Source organism: Emys orbicularis, chromosome 7 (genome assembly GCF_028017835.1).
Source record: "Emys orbicularis isolate rEmyOrb1 chromosome 7, rEmyOrb1.hap1, whole genome shotgun sequence".
Classification (NCBI taxonomy): Eukaryota; Metazoa; Chordata; order Testudines; family Emydidae; genus Emys; species Emys orbicularis.
In genome coordinates this window covers 5,728,168-5,745,834 of record NC_088689.1, presented here as the reverse complement: position 1 = coordinate 5,745,834, position 17,667 = coordinate 5,728,168, and the positions used below count along the sequence as shown (strand labels likewise).

General features: G+C 42.8%; 1 protein-coding gene across 2 annotated transcripts in view; it reads left to right on the top strand.

The window, feature by feature from the left end:
- Nucleotides 1-440: 440 nt before the first annotated feature.
- The window catches only part of STN1 (STN1 subunit of CST complex), a 43,000-nt gene continuing 25,773 nt past the window's right edge, over nt 441-17,667 (top strand). Inside the window, exons 1-6 of one of the 2 annotated variants that reach the window (XM_065407112.1) lie at nt 441-573; nt 6,936-7,031; nt 10,136-10,207; nt 12,756-12,767; nt 14,239-14,397; nt 17,550-17,661. In XM_065407112.1, the coding sequence (XP_065263184.1) occupies nt 441-573; nt 6,936-7,031; nt 10,136-10,207; nt 12,756-12,767; nt 14,239-14,397; nt 17,550-17,661 (584 nt within the window). The remainder of the gene's footprint in view (nt 574-6,935; nt 7,032-10,135; nt 10,208-12,755; nt 12,768-14,238; nt 14,398-17,549; nt 17,662-17,667) is intronic. The other variant, XM_065407111.1, reaches the window with a different exon arrangement.

Here is a 17,667-nt window from a genome sequence, read left to right as displayed (position 1 = left end):
TTTTTCAGTAAAATATTCAAGTAGACGAATAGGGGAAGATACTTTTTTATGGGGTGAGGGGGAAGAGGAAGAAAACCATAAACAAAAAGAGAAATAGAAAAGTAAAAAAGGTAAAAAGAAGGCATGTGATGCTCCAACTCTATTAGTGAAATATATTTTGGACATCTTTCTATCATTGTACTTCTGTAGGGAAATCCCCTTAATTTGTGTTTTAATTTGAAGGAGTTGATGGCAGAATGCTATTGCTGCTACTACTGGTCACTCACTTCAAGTAAGCTAGTACAGCAGATATTTTACCATGTTTTGTGCTACAGTTTCCAGAAACTCACTATCAATTTCTGAGAGCTGTATGTAATAGCATCTTTTTACCTGTGTAGATAAAGATCATCAGCAATCCCTAGTCTGTCCTTGTTCATGGGAATTGGTCACTTGGTTTCTGAATGCAGTCCGACCCTGCGAAGTATGAAGCAGAGATGCCTTCCCTGTTATGGGGGTTGGATCCTGTCTTTTCTGCATTTGCAAGACTCTACATTAAGGATATAAAGGAAATGAAAGAATCTAAGCAGGTTCCAGGTATGTGTGTCTGATTTCTTTGGTGTGTATAGAAATGTAATGGGTTTAATTAGTAATGGGTGTTATTGTAGAACAGTATCAGCTTTACAAAGTTGCAGTCTTAGTTATGTAGCACTGACTGTCCAAGGATCTCAGAGTCTTTTTGAATGCTGATGATTGAGTCCTCAACACTCCTGTGAGGTAGGTCAGTATTGTCTCCATCAGGACAGCTGAGACACAGAGGCCAAAAAACGTGTATTAATTTATGTAGAATTGTAGTGGCAGTGCTGGAAATGGAACTTAGGAGACCTGATGCCTTCTCCATTGTTCTAACTGGTATGAAACAATCTCTCTAAAATTAAGAGACTTGTTTGGCAGAGCAGAAAGGCTTCACTAACTTTCTCTGTATGTGTGTTGCTGGGATCTAATAAAGCTTAATTGTTAAAAAAAAAATTGTTATGCTTTCTCCCCCTCAAACCATTTAAAACTGTTTATGGAGGATTTCCAGACTTTTCTTTTATTGCCTTCATGTTGAAAGGTGGCCACTTTATTGTATTTAAATGTTTTAAAAAAGCAGTGTTTTTTGTCTGGGCACATTCGTAGGTAGTAAGAAATAGGAATGGGCTTTGCCTGTTTGGTTTCTAAATATGAATGAAGGATACTTCATGTATTTGGAAAGCCTTGTGGTTCATTCTAGTTTCTGTGCTGACTCTTATGCCACACCTTTTATTTCCTAACCATTGTTTGAAATTGTATGCTTTGCTGTCTGTTTCCTGTGGCGCTCCAGCCAATATCGCCCACATATATACATTTTCTAATGCAGCATAGGGCTGACATTGGGTTGCTGTTATCACTAGGAAGAACCTAAACAGGCTGTAGTGGGGTCTATGTACCCCAAACTATTTCGGGCAGGACTTAAAACTGTTCTTGTGGGGAGGGACAAGGGAAGGAAAACCCATCAAGAAACCTAGAGAGTTAATCATGAAAACCAGCTAGTCCTGAGTAGATTTATCTACAAGAAAAGCTAGGTATATATATTTATCTCCTTGAATAAAAGAAGGTCCTTGGCTTGCTTTACCCTTGAAGCACTGCTCTTGATTTTTGTTAATATATTAACTTTTCATTGACAATAGGAATGACGCTAGTCTCCTTCCGGAAGCCAAGAACTGGCTTTGTTATGCTCTCCTGACATCTAGTGTTGTGCCCTTAGGGACAACATGGAGTGTACAAGACCCAGCATATTTACTTCTGTGGAAATAGATATGATGGGTGTTTTCAAAGAACCTGTTGACCTGGGGCAGTGACCAAATATGGAGATACTGCTGATGGTTAATCTTGTATTTTAAAATCTGAGATAATGGCCCCATTGTGCTAGGTGCTATGCACACATCAATGAAAAGAATGTCCTTGCCTTCAAAGAATTGACAGACTGTCATCTTTAATTACTTAATCTTTTCTTGATTTAAAAACAATAATACAGAGACTGTCTCTCTCTGTTCTGTGTGTTGTACATCACCTAGCACAGTGGGGTCCTGGCCCATGACTGGGGCTTCTAGATGCTTCTGCAAAACAATTAATAATAGCACACAGTGGAAGAATAAACATTTTATGAACATCAACAAACATACTCTTGCTCTTCTTTTAACGTCCTAGACAACTAGAGCACTTCTTCCTCTCCCAAATATGTTCTTATATTTCTCATTTGTATGCCATGAGGTTTTATTTGAGAGAGATTCCTCATCTGCCACAATTTTTGTCATTAATCTTATAAATAAGGTGCTCATAAAGATACCACCCTTTTAAAGTTGGGGCATGCAAGTTTTCCCCACTTCGTGTGGATTTGTCTCTTTGCACAACCAAGGTCATTGCAGTTGTGTGTGTGTGCACGCGTGTACGTGTGTGTATATTAACAGACTTTGCAGTGCCATATAAGGATGAAAAGTCATGGAACAAACAATCCTAATTCTCTTGTTCATCTCTTTGGTGGGGGGGTGTGCGTGTGCACACACACTATATGAACCATCCCAGGTCCTTCCAGCATGTCTTTTTCCCCCACATTCAATGCCATCGGAATAGAACCATACACAAATAAGTGTTCGGTGGGAGGCTGGTGGGGGAACGGGATGGGCAATGTATACATTTGCTGCCAAAATTCCCCCCTCTAATGGTTTTCTTAAAGACCAGATGCTGTTAAGTATATAATTGGCTATAAACCAGTCATTAATGATAATTGGGAATGACTTAGGTCGGCACAAAGAGCAATGGGAGGAAATTAAAAAGTAAACGCAGGCTGAACTTATGGGAAAACATCCTTGCAGTCAGATCTATTTGATTGTGAAACAGACTCCCTAGGGAAGGGCCGGAAGGCCCATCACTCAAATTTATTTATGTCGGGATTGTACAGCTCACTAAAGAATGTGCTGTATGGAATGATCCTGCCCTGGCACTGGGAGTATGAACTAAATGATCTAATAAGTCTTTTTCCAGGTCTAACTGCTAGGATTCTAGGAAACCATGACTAATCCCTTAGAACAGCACTGGGGAAAACGTAAACCCAGCCAGCTTCTCTCCTGTTGTATATGGTGACATGAAGGCTGAAAACCACCCAGATAAAAGCAGCAATTGTGATGCCCCAGATGCCTTGAAATGAGAGTGGGTGTCAAATGCAACAACACAATGTAATTACAGCATGGAAATGAGCCTCTTTTTCAGTGTTAAAGTGCAGCTAGCCAGATTACTGACTCTGCAGTGTGACAGCACCTTATCAACCAGAAAGGGAAGCTGTGAATAGTATAAAAGCAGGTTCACTAACAGCAGTCATTAAAGATTCTATGCTTCTATGATTTTGTACTGCTCAGTTAAAGATACGGGGCTCCAGTTTTTAGCAAAACTTTTAAGATCCCTGACCCTAAAGATGTCAGCGGGCAGTTCCACATGTATGTCCTATCCATTATACCTCCGTTCAGACAGTCTTTGTAATGGGGACAGGGTGATGGCCAGGCTATATACTAGATAACTCTGTATACAGGCTATATTCTGTAGAACTATACACTCCCTTCTTCCTGTACCTCAGCAACTTTTTCTAGAAGCACAGGCCAAAGTTCTGTCTCTTAAAGACTTCTCGGAAAGCATTACACAGAGTTAAATCTTAGGGTTATAGTATGTAAAACCCAATAAATGGATACTAATGATTTCCAGGGAATTTTCAAAGAGTATTCTGTTTTGCTTAGAAAATGTAAACATGGTGCACTCAAAACCTTGTAAATAAGTTTTTGGATATTATACATAACTTTTAAACAAAGCTACTAGACAGTACATCTACTGGTATTTAATATATTGACTTTCCCCCTTTTGTTTCTGTAACAAACATTCAAATACAAGTTTTCAGCATATCATTTTCTATACTTCAGTGCACACACATCAAAACACGTCTCCTCTGATCGTGAGTGATTTCTCAGTCTTTATAGTGTGACCATAGTATGGAATAGCAGAGTCCTGTGGCACCTTATAGACTAACAGACGTATTGGAGCATGAGCTTTCGTGGGTGAATACCAACTTCATCGGATGCATGTGATCCGACGAAGTGGGTATTCACCCACGAAAGCTCATGCTCCAATACGTCTGTTAGTCTATAAGGTGCCACAGGACTCTTTGCTGCATTTACAGATCCAGACTAACACGGCTACCCCTCTGATAGTATGGAATGTGTGTCGTGGACTTTTCAGCGCTTGAGAAATGGCAGAATCTCAGTCCTTTTAAACACTTCAGAATCCTGTCAGGGGATCTCCACAACCAACACCATTCCAGGCTCTGGTTTACTGACTCACTGGTTCTCTCAGGTGGTGGTGAAACAGAAGACTGTAGCCTGTATCCAAAGAGGTGCAGGGACTGAAACCCAATTCTCAGAGCAGACAGACACATCTCTTGGTCCTGCATAGATCAGCCACTGACAGTCTACAGAGCTGTCTGTAACTCTTATATTTATAACCTCCCCCCACATACATACACACACACACACATGCTCCAGCTCAGCTCTCCAAGGGTGACCCACCCAGTTGGGTTGCCCACAGTGAACACATCATATACGGCCTCCAAACAGCTGTTGAACACATCAAGTCACTGCCACACCCTGTTCTGGAAACTTCTGGGTCCTTCTGAGTTGCCATGACCTGCTCTCTGCATGTGTGTAGAGACATCGAGTGTCCAACTAAGATTTATGTCTCCTTCACACTGCTTCTCACCTTACCTTCTTTCCCCTCAAGAAACAAAGTCAAATGCTGCAGAATAAAGCATGTGAGTTATATCAGAAATAACTGTAGTGGAGAATTTAAAAATTATAAATGTATATAGCTGTTTACTAAGAGCTTGATTGAGAATATCCTTCACCTCATGCAGGCCACAGGGTGACTGGTAGCTGGTAATGGATTTTGATAGCTACCATTCTGAGCAGAGTTTGAACCAGTGACCTAGAGATGGAGAAACTCCTGATTTAGTTCCTCAAACCATCTAGTTAAATAACTCAACAATATAAAACACCAGTATGTCACCCTTTAAAGAAATGCTGGCAAATGCTGTTTAAATCTCAGTGACGTGGCTTTCTGTATGTTCTTATAGGGATTGGGAGTCAGGACTCCCAGATCTATTCCCAGCTGCACAACTTAGTCATTCTGTGCCTCAATGTTCCCATCTGTAATGTACCGAGGACTGCCTCTGCACTGTACAAAAGTGAAGCAAGGCACAGTCCCTGCCCTGAGATGTTTACAGTGCAGCTGAAACATAATGGTGGTAATACTTGTCTATGTCAAGGGTGGTGAGGTATAATTACTGTATATAAACTGTCTTGACATCCTTGGAAGAGTTTCTATATACGCATTAATTGTTGTTTATGATTAAACATAGGGAGAAGACAAAAGGAAAGTGGTCAGTCCTGTAAATGTTTCCTACTCTAGCCCTGATCTGCAGCTGCACAACAAATGCACCCAGCTCTGAGATCACAGCAGTGGATAATTCTTCATTGCATGTTGTGAGCTTTTATCAGCACAACTTCCATATAAATTGTGTGGCTAAACACTTGTGCATCACCTTGAAAACTTGCCTGTGACTCAGAAATGTGAAGAAGTTAATTCCAGGCCCATTTAAGGTTATTGAAGACCTGTTCAGGCTATGTCTCTGGCTATGTAGAATAGGTTATTTTAGGGTTTTAATCAGTTTTGATTCCACACATTAAACTGACCTCCTGACTGTTGTATGTGGATTAAAATATCCCATGTCTTCCTTCATAAGGTTAGGGATTTGTCTTGGTGTCTTGAGCCAAATCTTTTCCTCTCTAATTCCTAGTTTTGTTCAGCGTGTTGTATGCTAGTTGCCAGCTGTCCATATCATATGGGTCTGCATCTCAGTGGGGCTGCAATCTTTTGAAATTGAAGATACTGTAATATATGCATTTAAAATAATTAGCAGTCCAAATTATTTAAATCTCTTGAATTATCTTCTCTCCTTTCTACATAGTGTGTTTTTCTGATGGTATGAGCACTAATGCATTCTGTGGTTGTATATATGGCATGTCGCATGAGTGTTTACTTAAGCGTTTTTAGTTTTGTTTCTCGATAAAGGTATTGGGTGTCATAGTGGCTTCTGTATTTCCTAAGTGAATGCTGGGCAGAAGCTGACAAAAGGGCTTTGAGGTTTCTCAGACATATTTTGATACTCAATAGCGTTATCAAAGTCTGTTTAATAGAAGCATAGAAATGAAGTCTGGAAGGGATATTTTATGGGGGGACTGGTTGAGTGGTTAAATGAGCTAGTAGTTTCCCCTGATACCTGCATCTTGTGCTTCAGAATCTAAGTTTGTCTATTTTAAATGGTCCCTTCCTTAGCCCTTTTGGTTTTAAAAATTTAAAAGATTCAGTGATTTCTGCCTCAATCTGTAGACAGCCTCAAACAGAAGTACAGGGAGATGTATAAACTGCTCATATTTATTTAAAAGAACATTTACTCTGAAGCCTAATGATGACAAATAAAATCACATTTAACTATTTTGCAGCTAGTCAAAATATTCAAGAAAGGAGAGAGAGGATCAAATTATGAAGAGCTGTATTGTCTGTTGACTACAAAATACAAAACTGTTGACATCTCCTTTTAGCATAGTAAGTGGGTGGCACTAGTACTGTGCCTCAGTGTACTCAGTGAACTAGTACTACTATTTTTTCCCATTTTCATCGATCAGATATTTTTGATATAAGTAAATATTCGCTAACTTTAAAACTCATTAAAAGAACAAGAGGATCCTCTTTCTAATGACGTGAATGGCTAACCAATGTAGAACTCCTGCAAGCAGTATTCGGTCACACTTAACGGAAATATTCTGTGTCTTTCTCCACAGGTATATTCTTTTATAATGGACATCCAATAAGACAGGTGGATGTTGTTGGGACAGTGGTTCTAACAAAAGAACGAGATGCCTTCTATAACTATGGAGGTAAGAAGAGTTTTTTGTTTCTTAGCATTTCCTGGATTCCAACCTTCGTAACCATTAGAACCTAGAAGTTGTCTCATTGGTTTGGACCATTGTCTGTTCTTGAAAAGACACTCTTTCTTGATTATATTTTTCACTGTTTTATAACACATTTCAGATGAAGATTTCAAAGCACTTTAAAAAGGCAAGAAAGTATTATCCCTGTTTTTCAGGTGGGGAAGCTGAGGAGGCATGATTAAGTACCATTGATTTGCTGTGTGGCCTTGGGTGAGTCAGAGCAGGGAATAGAATCCAGGAATACACTCTTGCTCTTAACTCGTATGCAAAACTCTTATCAAATGTAAATAGATCTGATGGCTTCTGCAAAGGGGAAGTCACTTCCCTTTTCTCCTTACTAGCTTGAAGGGATCCCTTCTAGTTTTTTTTCCCTTTTGCCCCCATGTCTTAGGGCCAGAGTTTTAAAGGTATTTAGGTGTGCAAAAATGCAGATAGGTGTCTAGTGGAATTTTCCCATTGGCATTTAGGTGGGTAGGAGCTTTTGAAAATCCACTGGGTGCCTATTTGCATCTCTAGGTGCCAGATAGCTTTAAAAAACTGGGCCTTAGCCATCCTGTTTTGCAAAGGCACGCTAATTGGGATTCTGAATCCACCCATGCTATTTACTGACTGAAAGGCTGCTGTTCAATGAGACGAGTCACTTGCTCTCTACCCCACTCATAATAGAATATTTATGCTTCCCCAGTGCACCAGTCCTTGCCTTCATCCACAAGGAGCTTCTCCCCTCCACTCCAACTTCTCCCAAACTTCAGACGTTTTCACTAACCTAGCTTTTTTTTTTTTTTTTTTTTTTTTTTAAACTCTCCTGCCAGGCCCTTGTACTAAATTGGAATTTCTGCTGTAAAGAAGGGCACACTGGAATAGTGATGGCACATCAGGTTGGCTGGGGCACCTGAGGAGAGGAAGGGTGGGATGGGACAGTGGTTATGGCATATGCCTGGGACTGGGGAGATCACCATCCAGTTCCCTGCTTCGCCAAAGTTTTCCTGTATGGGTTTGGGTGAGTCACTTAATCTCTTGTGCCTCTGTTCCCCATCTGTAAAATGGGGATTATAACACTTCCTGCCTCGTAGGGGTGTTGTGAGGAGAGATTAAAGACTGTGAAATACTCAGATGCTATGGTAATAGGGACCATATAAATACCTAAAATAAGAGGTGGAAGGATGATCTGTGGTGAAAGTGAAGTCAGAAATCTAATGAGATCTTGTATTGGACATCACTTCAAATACTAAAGTGTCTCCTGTGTTTAGATTGTCTGTCTGTCTGTCTGTCTTCTCTGTTTTTGGCAAGCAGTTGGCATGGTTGGATGCTGCTGCAGTATAATAATAAAAGGATCTGAGTTTGCAAGAACATTTGAAGGGAAATGGGGTTCCACATATTGGTCTAAGATCGCTCAAGACATCTGACCAGTGCAGGATACAGAAGAATAAAAACAAAAGAACCTGAGAATGTGCTGACTTAAGGTCTCGGATGCTAGATCAACAGGTTTGAATAGAGCTATCATCTAGCCTGCTCTCCTCCTACCTTTTTGCATTCAACTTTTGCCAAGATATTTGAGCAGTTGGAACAACGGTGGAGGAGACTTTTCAAAGGCACAAATGGCAGCTAGATGCCCAATTCTCTTTGAAAGTCAGTGGTAGTTAGGGCCTTCACTACCATTTGTGCTTCTGAAAAATCTCTTCCCTAAATACATGGCTGCATTTGTGAGTGTCGTCTCTTTCACTTTGCAGTTCTGTGACTTAGTCCATCTGAGAACCTTAAAGTACTTTAAAAACATTGAATTAAGCCTTGCTGCACACCTTAAAATGGGTAAATTGCCCCCAGTCAGCAAATGGGGCTTGGATGGGGAATGAGGCACAGAGGTAAAGGCCAAAACTTAGAATTCAGGGGGGAGCTGTGAGTGCTCAGCAGTCTGTAAATCAGACCACTTATTTCTGTGCTTAAATATAGATAAAGGAGCCCAACTCTAGGAACCCAGCTTTGTAAAGCTTGGCCTAAGTGACTTGCCCAAGGTCATGGTAGAATTCTGTTTGGCAGGATCAGATCCTGTATATCTCAGTACCATTCCTTAACTCTAAGACCATCTTTCTGCCTCAGGTCTGACAGCTCTATTTCTGACCTTTTAAAAAAAATTGGAATGGGGGCAGGGGAAAAAGAGTTTTATTGAGAACATTGGTGTGTCCTCTGCTGTCTCTGAGAGAATACCTAGTTTCATCATGGTTAGTTGAAGAGGAGTGGGAGTCAGGACTCCCAAAGCTTATTTCTGACTGCGGCTGTCTTGCTGTGTAACCCTGGATAAGTCAAACCAGCATTCTCCAAAGTGGCCTCTGATTTTGAGAGCCTCAATTGTTTTGGATGCCCAACTTGAGATATAGGGCTGGAGGTGCCAAGCAGCGCGGTGATAATAATTTATGGACGCTCCGCACTCCTGAAAATCCGACCCAAGCTGCCTTGAGTTGACCACTCAAAATTAGAAGCTACTTTTGAAAATGTTAGTTTAAACCCCTTTCTGCTTCCATTAACTTCATTTTTATATATAATATAGTGCAATAGCACCTAGAGGCATTGAATCAGGATTGTACTAGGTGCTGTACATACATACACCCAAAGACATGGTCCGGTCCCAAAGAATTTATAGTCTAAATGTTAAAGGGTAGTAATACTTGCCTACATCGTGTGGGTCTTGTAAGGCCTAATTAATATAAGATACTCTAAGATGAAAGGGGCCGTAGATGTGCAGAATATGGTAGGTGGGTTTTGTTTCAGTGTGTTTATGATTTTACTTAAAATATTTGAGTTAACATTTGCAGTGCAGTTTTCAATAGATGCAGAGAGAGGATGCTGCAAAAGTCTAAATTGAGGACTACTTTTGGCACGTGATTCAGAATAAGATGAAGTATTATACTATTTAGAAAAATAATGCAAATAACGTGTCCTTCTATGGCTGAGCCAAAGGGGTACTGACAAAACAAGTAGGGCTGTGCTGTGTGTTAAGATCTCTTGGAATGCCAAGACCACTTGTTTCCTTGATTACTGCAATTCTCTTACAGTGGATGACAGTACTGGGGTCATAAACTGCATCTGCTGGAAAAATCCCAGGGAAGCAGAAAAGCCTTTCTCAGGTAATGTATGAGTACATAACCGTTTTCAGCTATGACTTAATAACACTTCCATTTGCGTGGGTTTTTTTTTTTTTCAGATTGGATGGTAAATTATCAAGTCAACACAAGAGCAAATTGCATTCACAGGCACGAAGAATATTTACAAGTACATCCTATTGCCTGGGCTGCTTTGAGAGGCTTACCCTGTAACATAGCTTCTCCCTATACAGTCATCTTGTGCTGTTACTAATGGTGATGCCAACAATAACATTGCATCTATGACCATTAGTACCACTGCTTATCAGAGTGATGTAGCGTTTGTTTGACAGTACAAAGAATTTTCTTCCTATGGCCCATTGTGTGACCTCATCTGGTAAAAAAAAATATCTTGGAAACTTGCCATTTGTTACAGCTGCGATTTCCAAACCGAACCAGTTGACTTTTGTGGCCTGTTCTGTTTTTTCTCTGATACATCATGCATGTGTGTGCCCACAATTTGTCAGTTTGTGTGGATATTTGTTTTTCCTGCTCCCACATGTATGTGACCATCATTGAGTGCCTTGAAAATAGCCTATAACCACCTGAAAACATGAAGGAAATTGTTCAGTGAGCTGAACTGTTCCAAATCTGCAAAAAAGTGGTGATGCAGTCCTTGCAGATCAGTAGTAGTGAAATTGTTTACTTATGTCTGGCTTTCTTTCCTAAGGCATTTCCCCCCTTGCTACTCCCTTAACTGCTTTACACTCAGATTAGGGGTGTGGAAAAGTCCATTGAAGTCTTGCACTGAATTCAAGAGGCTCTAGATCAGACACATTTATAACTGATATCACACTGTCACCCTTGAGGTCAGTTATACGTTGGGGGAGGAGGGGAATTCTCTGCTGGTGTAAATGGGTGGAAAACTTTTGAAGTCAGTGGAACTGTGCCCATTTACACCGGTAGATAATTTGGCCCTGTGTGTTTAACAGAGCTGATTTTAATGCATGTGTCACTCCCAAATAAGTATATCAAGGTAAAGCATTAATTTCCAAAATATAATACGCCAATAAGGCCACCAAGTTTCTTCTGGAAGGTGTATTAGTCTGTGTTCATTCTGAGCAGGTTAGCAAATGGTGCTGCTACCCTTTTGTAGAATATGATCTGTTTTCTTTGAATAATCTCTTTCCATTGGTAAAATAGCTTATAATTTATAAAACCATCTGTTGGAAGAAACAGGCAGATTCTTTTCCAGCCTGCTGCAGCCATGATTGTAGCTGCCAGGATCACGCTTTAGGTTTCAAACAATTAAGGAATCAGCTTGACTCTCAAGCAAAGGTGTTACGTAAATGTGAAGATCTGTCAAGATGCATTCACATCATTACAGGCACAAAATGGCACCACATGACTGCTTTTGTGTTACCTCAGATGACTCAGGCTTTCCCTTCTATATGGAGATATTCCTATCTCATAGAACTGTGTGACAGACCCAGACCAGTGGGGTACAGGAGTCTGGTAGAGGGCAAATATACTGGTCACTGGATGAGTAGTTTTCTGTTCCCTGAGTGACCAGAGCAGGGACTGCACTAGAGTAATCAGGAACCTGCTAGAACCAGTTAAGGCAGGCAGGCTAATTAGGACACCTGGAGCCAATTAAGAAGAAGCTGCTAGAATCAATTAAGGCAGGCTAATTAGGGCACCTGGGTTTTAAAAGAAGCTCACTTCAGTTTGTGGTGGGAGTGTGAGGAACTGGGAGCAAGAGGTGCAAGGAGCTGAGAGTGAGAGGGTGTGCTGCTGGAGGACTGAGGAGCACAAGCGTTATCAGACACCAGGAGGAAAGTCCTGTGGTGAGAATAAGGAAGGTGTTTGGAGGAGGCCATGGGGAGGTAGCCCAGGGAGTTGTAGCTGTCATGCAGCTGTTACAGGAGGCACTATAGACAGCTGCAGTCCACAGGGCCCTGGGCTGGAACCCAGAGTAGAGGGCAGGCCTGGGTTCCCCCCAAACCTCCCAATTGACCTGGACTGTGGGTTCTTCCAGAGGGGAAGGTCTCTGGGCTGTTCCCCAACCCACATGGTGAATCTCTGAGGCAAGAAAATCCGCCAATAAGCGCAGGACCCACCAAGATAGAGGAGGAACTTTGTCACAAACTGGAAGGGACCCCGAAAGGTCATCGAGTCCAGCCCACTGCCTTCACTAGCAGGACCAAGTACTGATTTTTCCCCAGATCCCTAAGTGGCCCCCTCAAGGATTGAACTCACAATCCTGGGTTTAGCAGGCCAATGCTCAAACCACTGAGCTATCCCTCCCCCTATATGACAGCATTGCTGATTTTGCTGAGCCTAACAGTCTGGAAGGGATGCCCAATTTACAATTAAAATCTTTGTTTTTGATCACAGTTCAGGGTATGTTCCTGGTGAGAAATTGAAATGTGTTTTTCCATGAAGAACAATACCTGAATAGTTTTTAAAAAAAACAAATAAGTAAATGCAGAGCCTTAAACTAAAAACGGACACATCAGAGATGTGCTGCCTGGGAACTCCAATGATGCCGAGCATGCTGCCCTCTTTAATAAGATGGCACCATGAAACTTAGGTTCTTCTTCAAGTGCTGTCCCTGTGGGTGCTCCATTTCACGTGTCTGTGCGTCCTGGTGCCATTGATCGGAGTAGCAGTGTCCCTCTGGATTGCGCATGCGCAGTGATTGTCTTGCGGCGCCGTTGGAGCTACATCTAGCACGCGTGCGCCCTCACCCCCTCAGTTCCTTCTCAACTGTTCTCAGCCTGAAATGGAGCTCCGTAGCAGTGTCGATGACAGCGTAGGAAAATAATTAGAAATAATTTGAATTAATTAGTGATATTTAAGTTTTAGTTTGTTAATAGTTTCCCATCTCCTTTTTCCCTTTGGGGAAAAAAAAAAAATTCCTCTTTACACTTCAATCAACCGATTCACCTGCCTAAATTTTATCCCAAACCCCATGGGAAAACACAAGAGGCTGTCCTACATACTTTAGATGTCAGGCACACCTTAATATTCTACCTGGACAGAACACAGCCCTTCTGAAAATCCCCCCGACTTTTTGTTTCCACAACACAATGTTCCAAGGGCTCTGCAATATCCACACAGAGACAATCGAAATGGATCTCCAATTGCATCCATGTTTCAGAGTAGCAGCCGTGTTAGTCTGTATCCGCAAAAAGAACAGGAGTACTTGTGGCACCTTAGAGACTAACAAATTTATTAGAGCATAAGCTTTCGTGGGCTACAGCCCACTTCTTAATCTCTAAGGTGCCACAAGTACTCCTGTTCTAATTGCATCCATGTGTGTTATCAACAGCACAAAACAGAACTCCCATCAGGGATCAGCGCCCATTCAACAAGATCAGTGTCTACCTCAATAGCTTTCTTAAATAACGTACCAGTCGTAGACATATGCAGAGCGGCCACCTGGGCCTCTGAACACACATTTACGAACCATTATGCAATTACTCAAGGTTCAAGCTCAGACACAATGCTAGGTCTCACGGTACTAGCCTCCACTGTGCATACAACTCCGAAGCCCCTTCCATCCACACAAGGGCGCTGCTCTTCAGTCACCTGAAGTGGTGCACCCACAGGGACAGCACTTGGAGAAGAAGAGAAGATTACTCACTCTGTGCAGTAGCTGAGGTTCTTTAATATGTGTGTCCCTCTGTGTGCTCCACTACCCACTCTCCTCGCCTTTACTTCGGAGTTCTTACTATGGACTGTACTGTAGAGAAGGAACAGAGGGCGTCGGGGAGAAGGAACAGAGGGCGTCGGGTCGTGCATGCATTTGATGAGGTGCCAACGTCTCACTGCGCATGCACGACCCAGACGGACACTACTACCAAAAATCTCAAATCAACAGTGCCGGGACTCACTGACATCTGAAGTGGAGCACCCACAGGGACACGCATCTTGAAGAACCTCAACTACTGCACAGGTTAAGTAACCGTCTCCTCTTAGCTGATCTTCTCTGATAACTCTGCCTTGAAATTGTGACAATGAAAGCATCATTCTAAGACTTATCTCTGATTTCCCAACATCTTTTGCATCAGGACTAGGCACATCTTGCAGCAGTGATCTAGTTGAACAGATGAAGAAGCTCCAGGAAGAGGTGCTCCAGAAAACCAAGCTGGAAATAGGGGATGTTGTCAGGGTCCGAGGTCATATCCGAATCTACAGAGAGCAGCGAGAAATTCAGGCCTCCATCTATTGTGAGCAGTATCGGTTTCTCTTAAATAACCACAACACAACACTTAAGTGAACTTGTGACAAGATCACAGTGCTGGATATTAAGTTATTAGCTTCGCTTCAGCTTTATCTCAGAGCATTTCATGCATCCTATGTTTGATATGATTTCTGATCTAATACTTCTGCATTGTAATTCTCGGGGTCAAACTGAATGTGTTTTTAATAAGCAACATAATCTTAGTCCCATGGTATGGTTCACTGAACAACATGACTCTTCTTTGTAGATGTTCTAAAACAGTGGTTCTCAATCGGGTACGCAGAGGTCTTACAAGGGTACATCAACTCATCTAGATATTTGCCTAGTTTTACAACAGGCTATATTAAAAGCACTAACAGTCAGTACAAACTAAAATTTCATACAGACAGTGACTTTTTTTATACTTCTCTATATACTATACACTGAAAAGTAAGTACAATATTTGAATTCCAGTTGATTTATTATATAATTACACCGGACCCTTGCTAGAACGCGGGATTTGGGATTCATGCGCGGTACTGCATTAACGCGGGAACAGCGTTAAAATGAATTGCAATTAAAGTAATTAAATTTGGGATCCATGGCCGCAACCGCGTTATATGCAAATTCGTGCTATATAGACGCGCGTTCTAGCGAGGGTCCGGTGTATATCATAAAAATGAGACCGCCAGCAATTTTTCAGTAATAGCACTTTTGTATTTTTATATCTGATTTTTGTAAGCAAATAGTTTTTAAGTTGGGTGAAATTTCAGGGTACACAAGACAAATCAGACTCCTGAAAGGGGTACAGTAGTCTGGAAAGGTTGAGAGCCACTGTTCTAAAAAAAACCCCAACATACAGTTTATTCTTGAAGATAATAACCATAATGTGTATAAGGATGCTATCCAGATACTGTGATCTTTGTTACGGTGGTTTCAGTATTCAACTTCAGTTTTCTTTGACTTAGGGAAAGGACCTTCCTAAAGTCTTGCAATGTAAATTGTGGATCATTTACACTGCATTTCACCCAGATCCACATCACTTTGGAAAAATAGGTGACAGTTGTCACAACCTGGTCCAATCTCATTCTCTAGACTGACACTAATTTGTTGTAATGGGATCCAACTGCTCAATCCCATGTGCTGAGAAACCACCTGGGTCTGGATAGTGACTGGTCACAGTTCCTAGTTCTGGGGGTCTTGGGTTCAGTCCCTCTTTTTGACAGCGGGGACCCCCACCAAGTCCAGCTGCCTGGACCCTGGAACTAGTGCCACAGCCCTCCCGAGCCCCCCAGTTGTTTAGACATGTTCCCCCCCCCACCCCCAGAATTCATGTGGCAGTGTGAGCTCTGGTTTCCTGCATCCTTCAGGGACCACATGGCAGTAAAGCGTGGAAACACAGGCTTAGCAAAGGAATTTCGTAGCCTGGTCTAAACTGGGGGAGCGGGTGGGGGGGAAATCGATCTAAGTTACGCAACGTTAGCTACGTGAATAACGTAGCTGAAGTCGACGTACTTAGATCTACTTACCGCGGTGTCTTCACTGTAGTAAGTTGACGGCTGACGCTCCCCCGTCGACTCTGCCTACACTTCTCGCTCCGGTGGAGTACCGGAGTCGACGGAAGAGTGCTCGGTGGTCGATTTATCGCGTCTACACTAGACGCGATAAATCGACCCCTGCTGGATCGTAATGTAGACATGCCCTGAGACTGACACACTCTCATACTCGCTCTCCTTACGCTTAGAAAGCACAAGAGAGTTACAGATAAATGGAAAACAAGCTAGTGAATGCAATCCTTTTCTGTCTGATCTCAGCCCTTTCTGTGAGTCTCTCTATTTGATTCATGTCCATTAAGGAGGCGAGGTCCCTTCTTCTGTGCAAGGGTGGCAGAGCCTGCCCAAAAGTGTGGGGGGGGCAGGGCCCCCCGCTCTTCCTCTTCTGCCTGAGGCCCTGCCCCCAGCAAAGCAAGAAGCCGGAGCAGGCCGGGAGCCACGGACCCAGGGCAGGAGGGTCCACGGTTCCCTACAACTGCCTGTGCGCTGCACACGGCTCTTACCTGGACCTGGCTCTGGTTGGGGGGGAGGGGCGGGGGCTGCAGCCCCCCTATGGTAAAAGCCACGTGGGCAGCTGTGGGGTGGGGTGGACCCTCCTGCCCTGGGCGGGGGGGCCCTGTGGGATGGGGACATGGGCCGGGAGCTGCTCTTGACCCTCCCCCACCCCCCACCCCAACTACCTGAGGCAGGTGGAGGGTCCATGGCCCCCACAGCTTCCCAGGCTCCCCGGCCAGGCTCCAGCTCCTGCCCTGGCTGGGGCGGGGGGGGGGGGGGAGGGAGGTGGGACCGCTACCAAAGTGGATAGTCCAGGCCTCCCAGCTTTTTAAAAGTGGGAGGGCCATGGCCCCCTGGCTCCTCCTATATCGGTGCTTCTGCTTCTGGGTCTTCTGTTTGACTTGAAGAAGCACATCTTTTAAAATAGTCTCTGCCCTTCTGTCAGATGGGCAAATGAGGAAACTGCAGCTCTTCAAGCCATGTGCTCAGGCTAGGGAGAAATCCAGCTCCCCTTTCTCCCCAAACAGGTTTCTGTGCAGACACTACCTGCAAGGCCTTGCAGATAGTAACCCATTGTTCCACCTGGGGAGGGTCATTCTATGCTGATGGCCTCTTGATTGCTTTGTCACACCTTCCCACACATAGCTCTTCACTACATGTCAGCTTCCTGCTATCTAATGGGTGATCCAATTCAGAATGACAGGTTTCAGAGTAGCAGCCGTGTTAGTCTGTATCCGCAAAAAGAACAGGAGTACTTGTGGCACCTTAGAGACTAACAAAAGTGCAAAGTGTTCATAAAACCAATTCAAAATTGGACACATCCATTCCCCAAACTATCATAACAATAATTTGCTTTTTTGCAAGATAAAAAGCACTTGGTTTATGGTTGCCTTTTGGTTAAGTAATAACATAAAAAATTTTTTCTTTATTGTAGAATAGCAGAGAACAAAATGTGCCAGCTATGTTTGGCATGAGAAACTCTCTTGTGCTGTTCCAGTGTATATGTAGTACTGTAGCAGCTCAGCTGTGCTCATCTAGTGAATTAATATTGAAGCCCTGGTCATGTTTGTGAATTTTTGTTTCCCCCCCCCCCCCAACCATATCCTTGCAGATAAAGTGGATGATCCTATGTGTGAGGTTCAGATTTCAAGGATGTTGGAGCTCCCATGCCTCTATAGAGAAGTTTATGATAAGCCTTTCAAAATCCCAGAGGAGGCACAGAGGTAAAC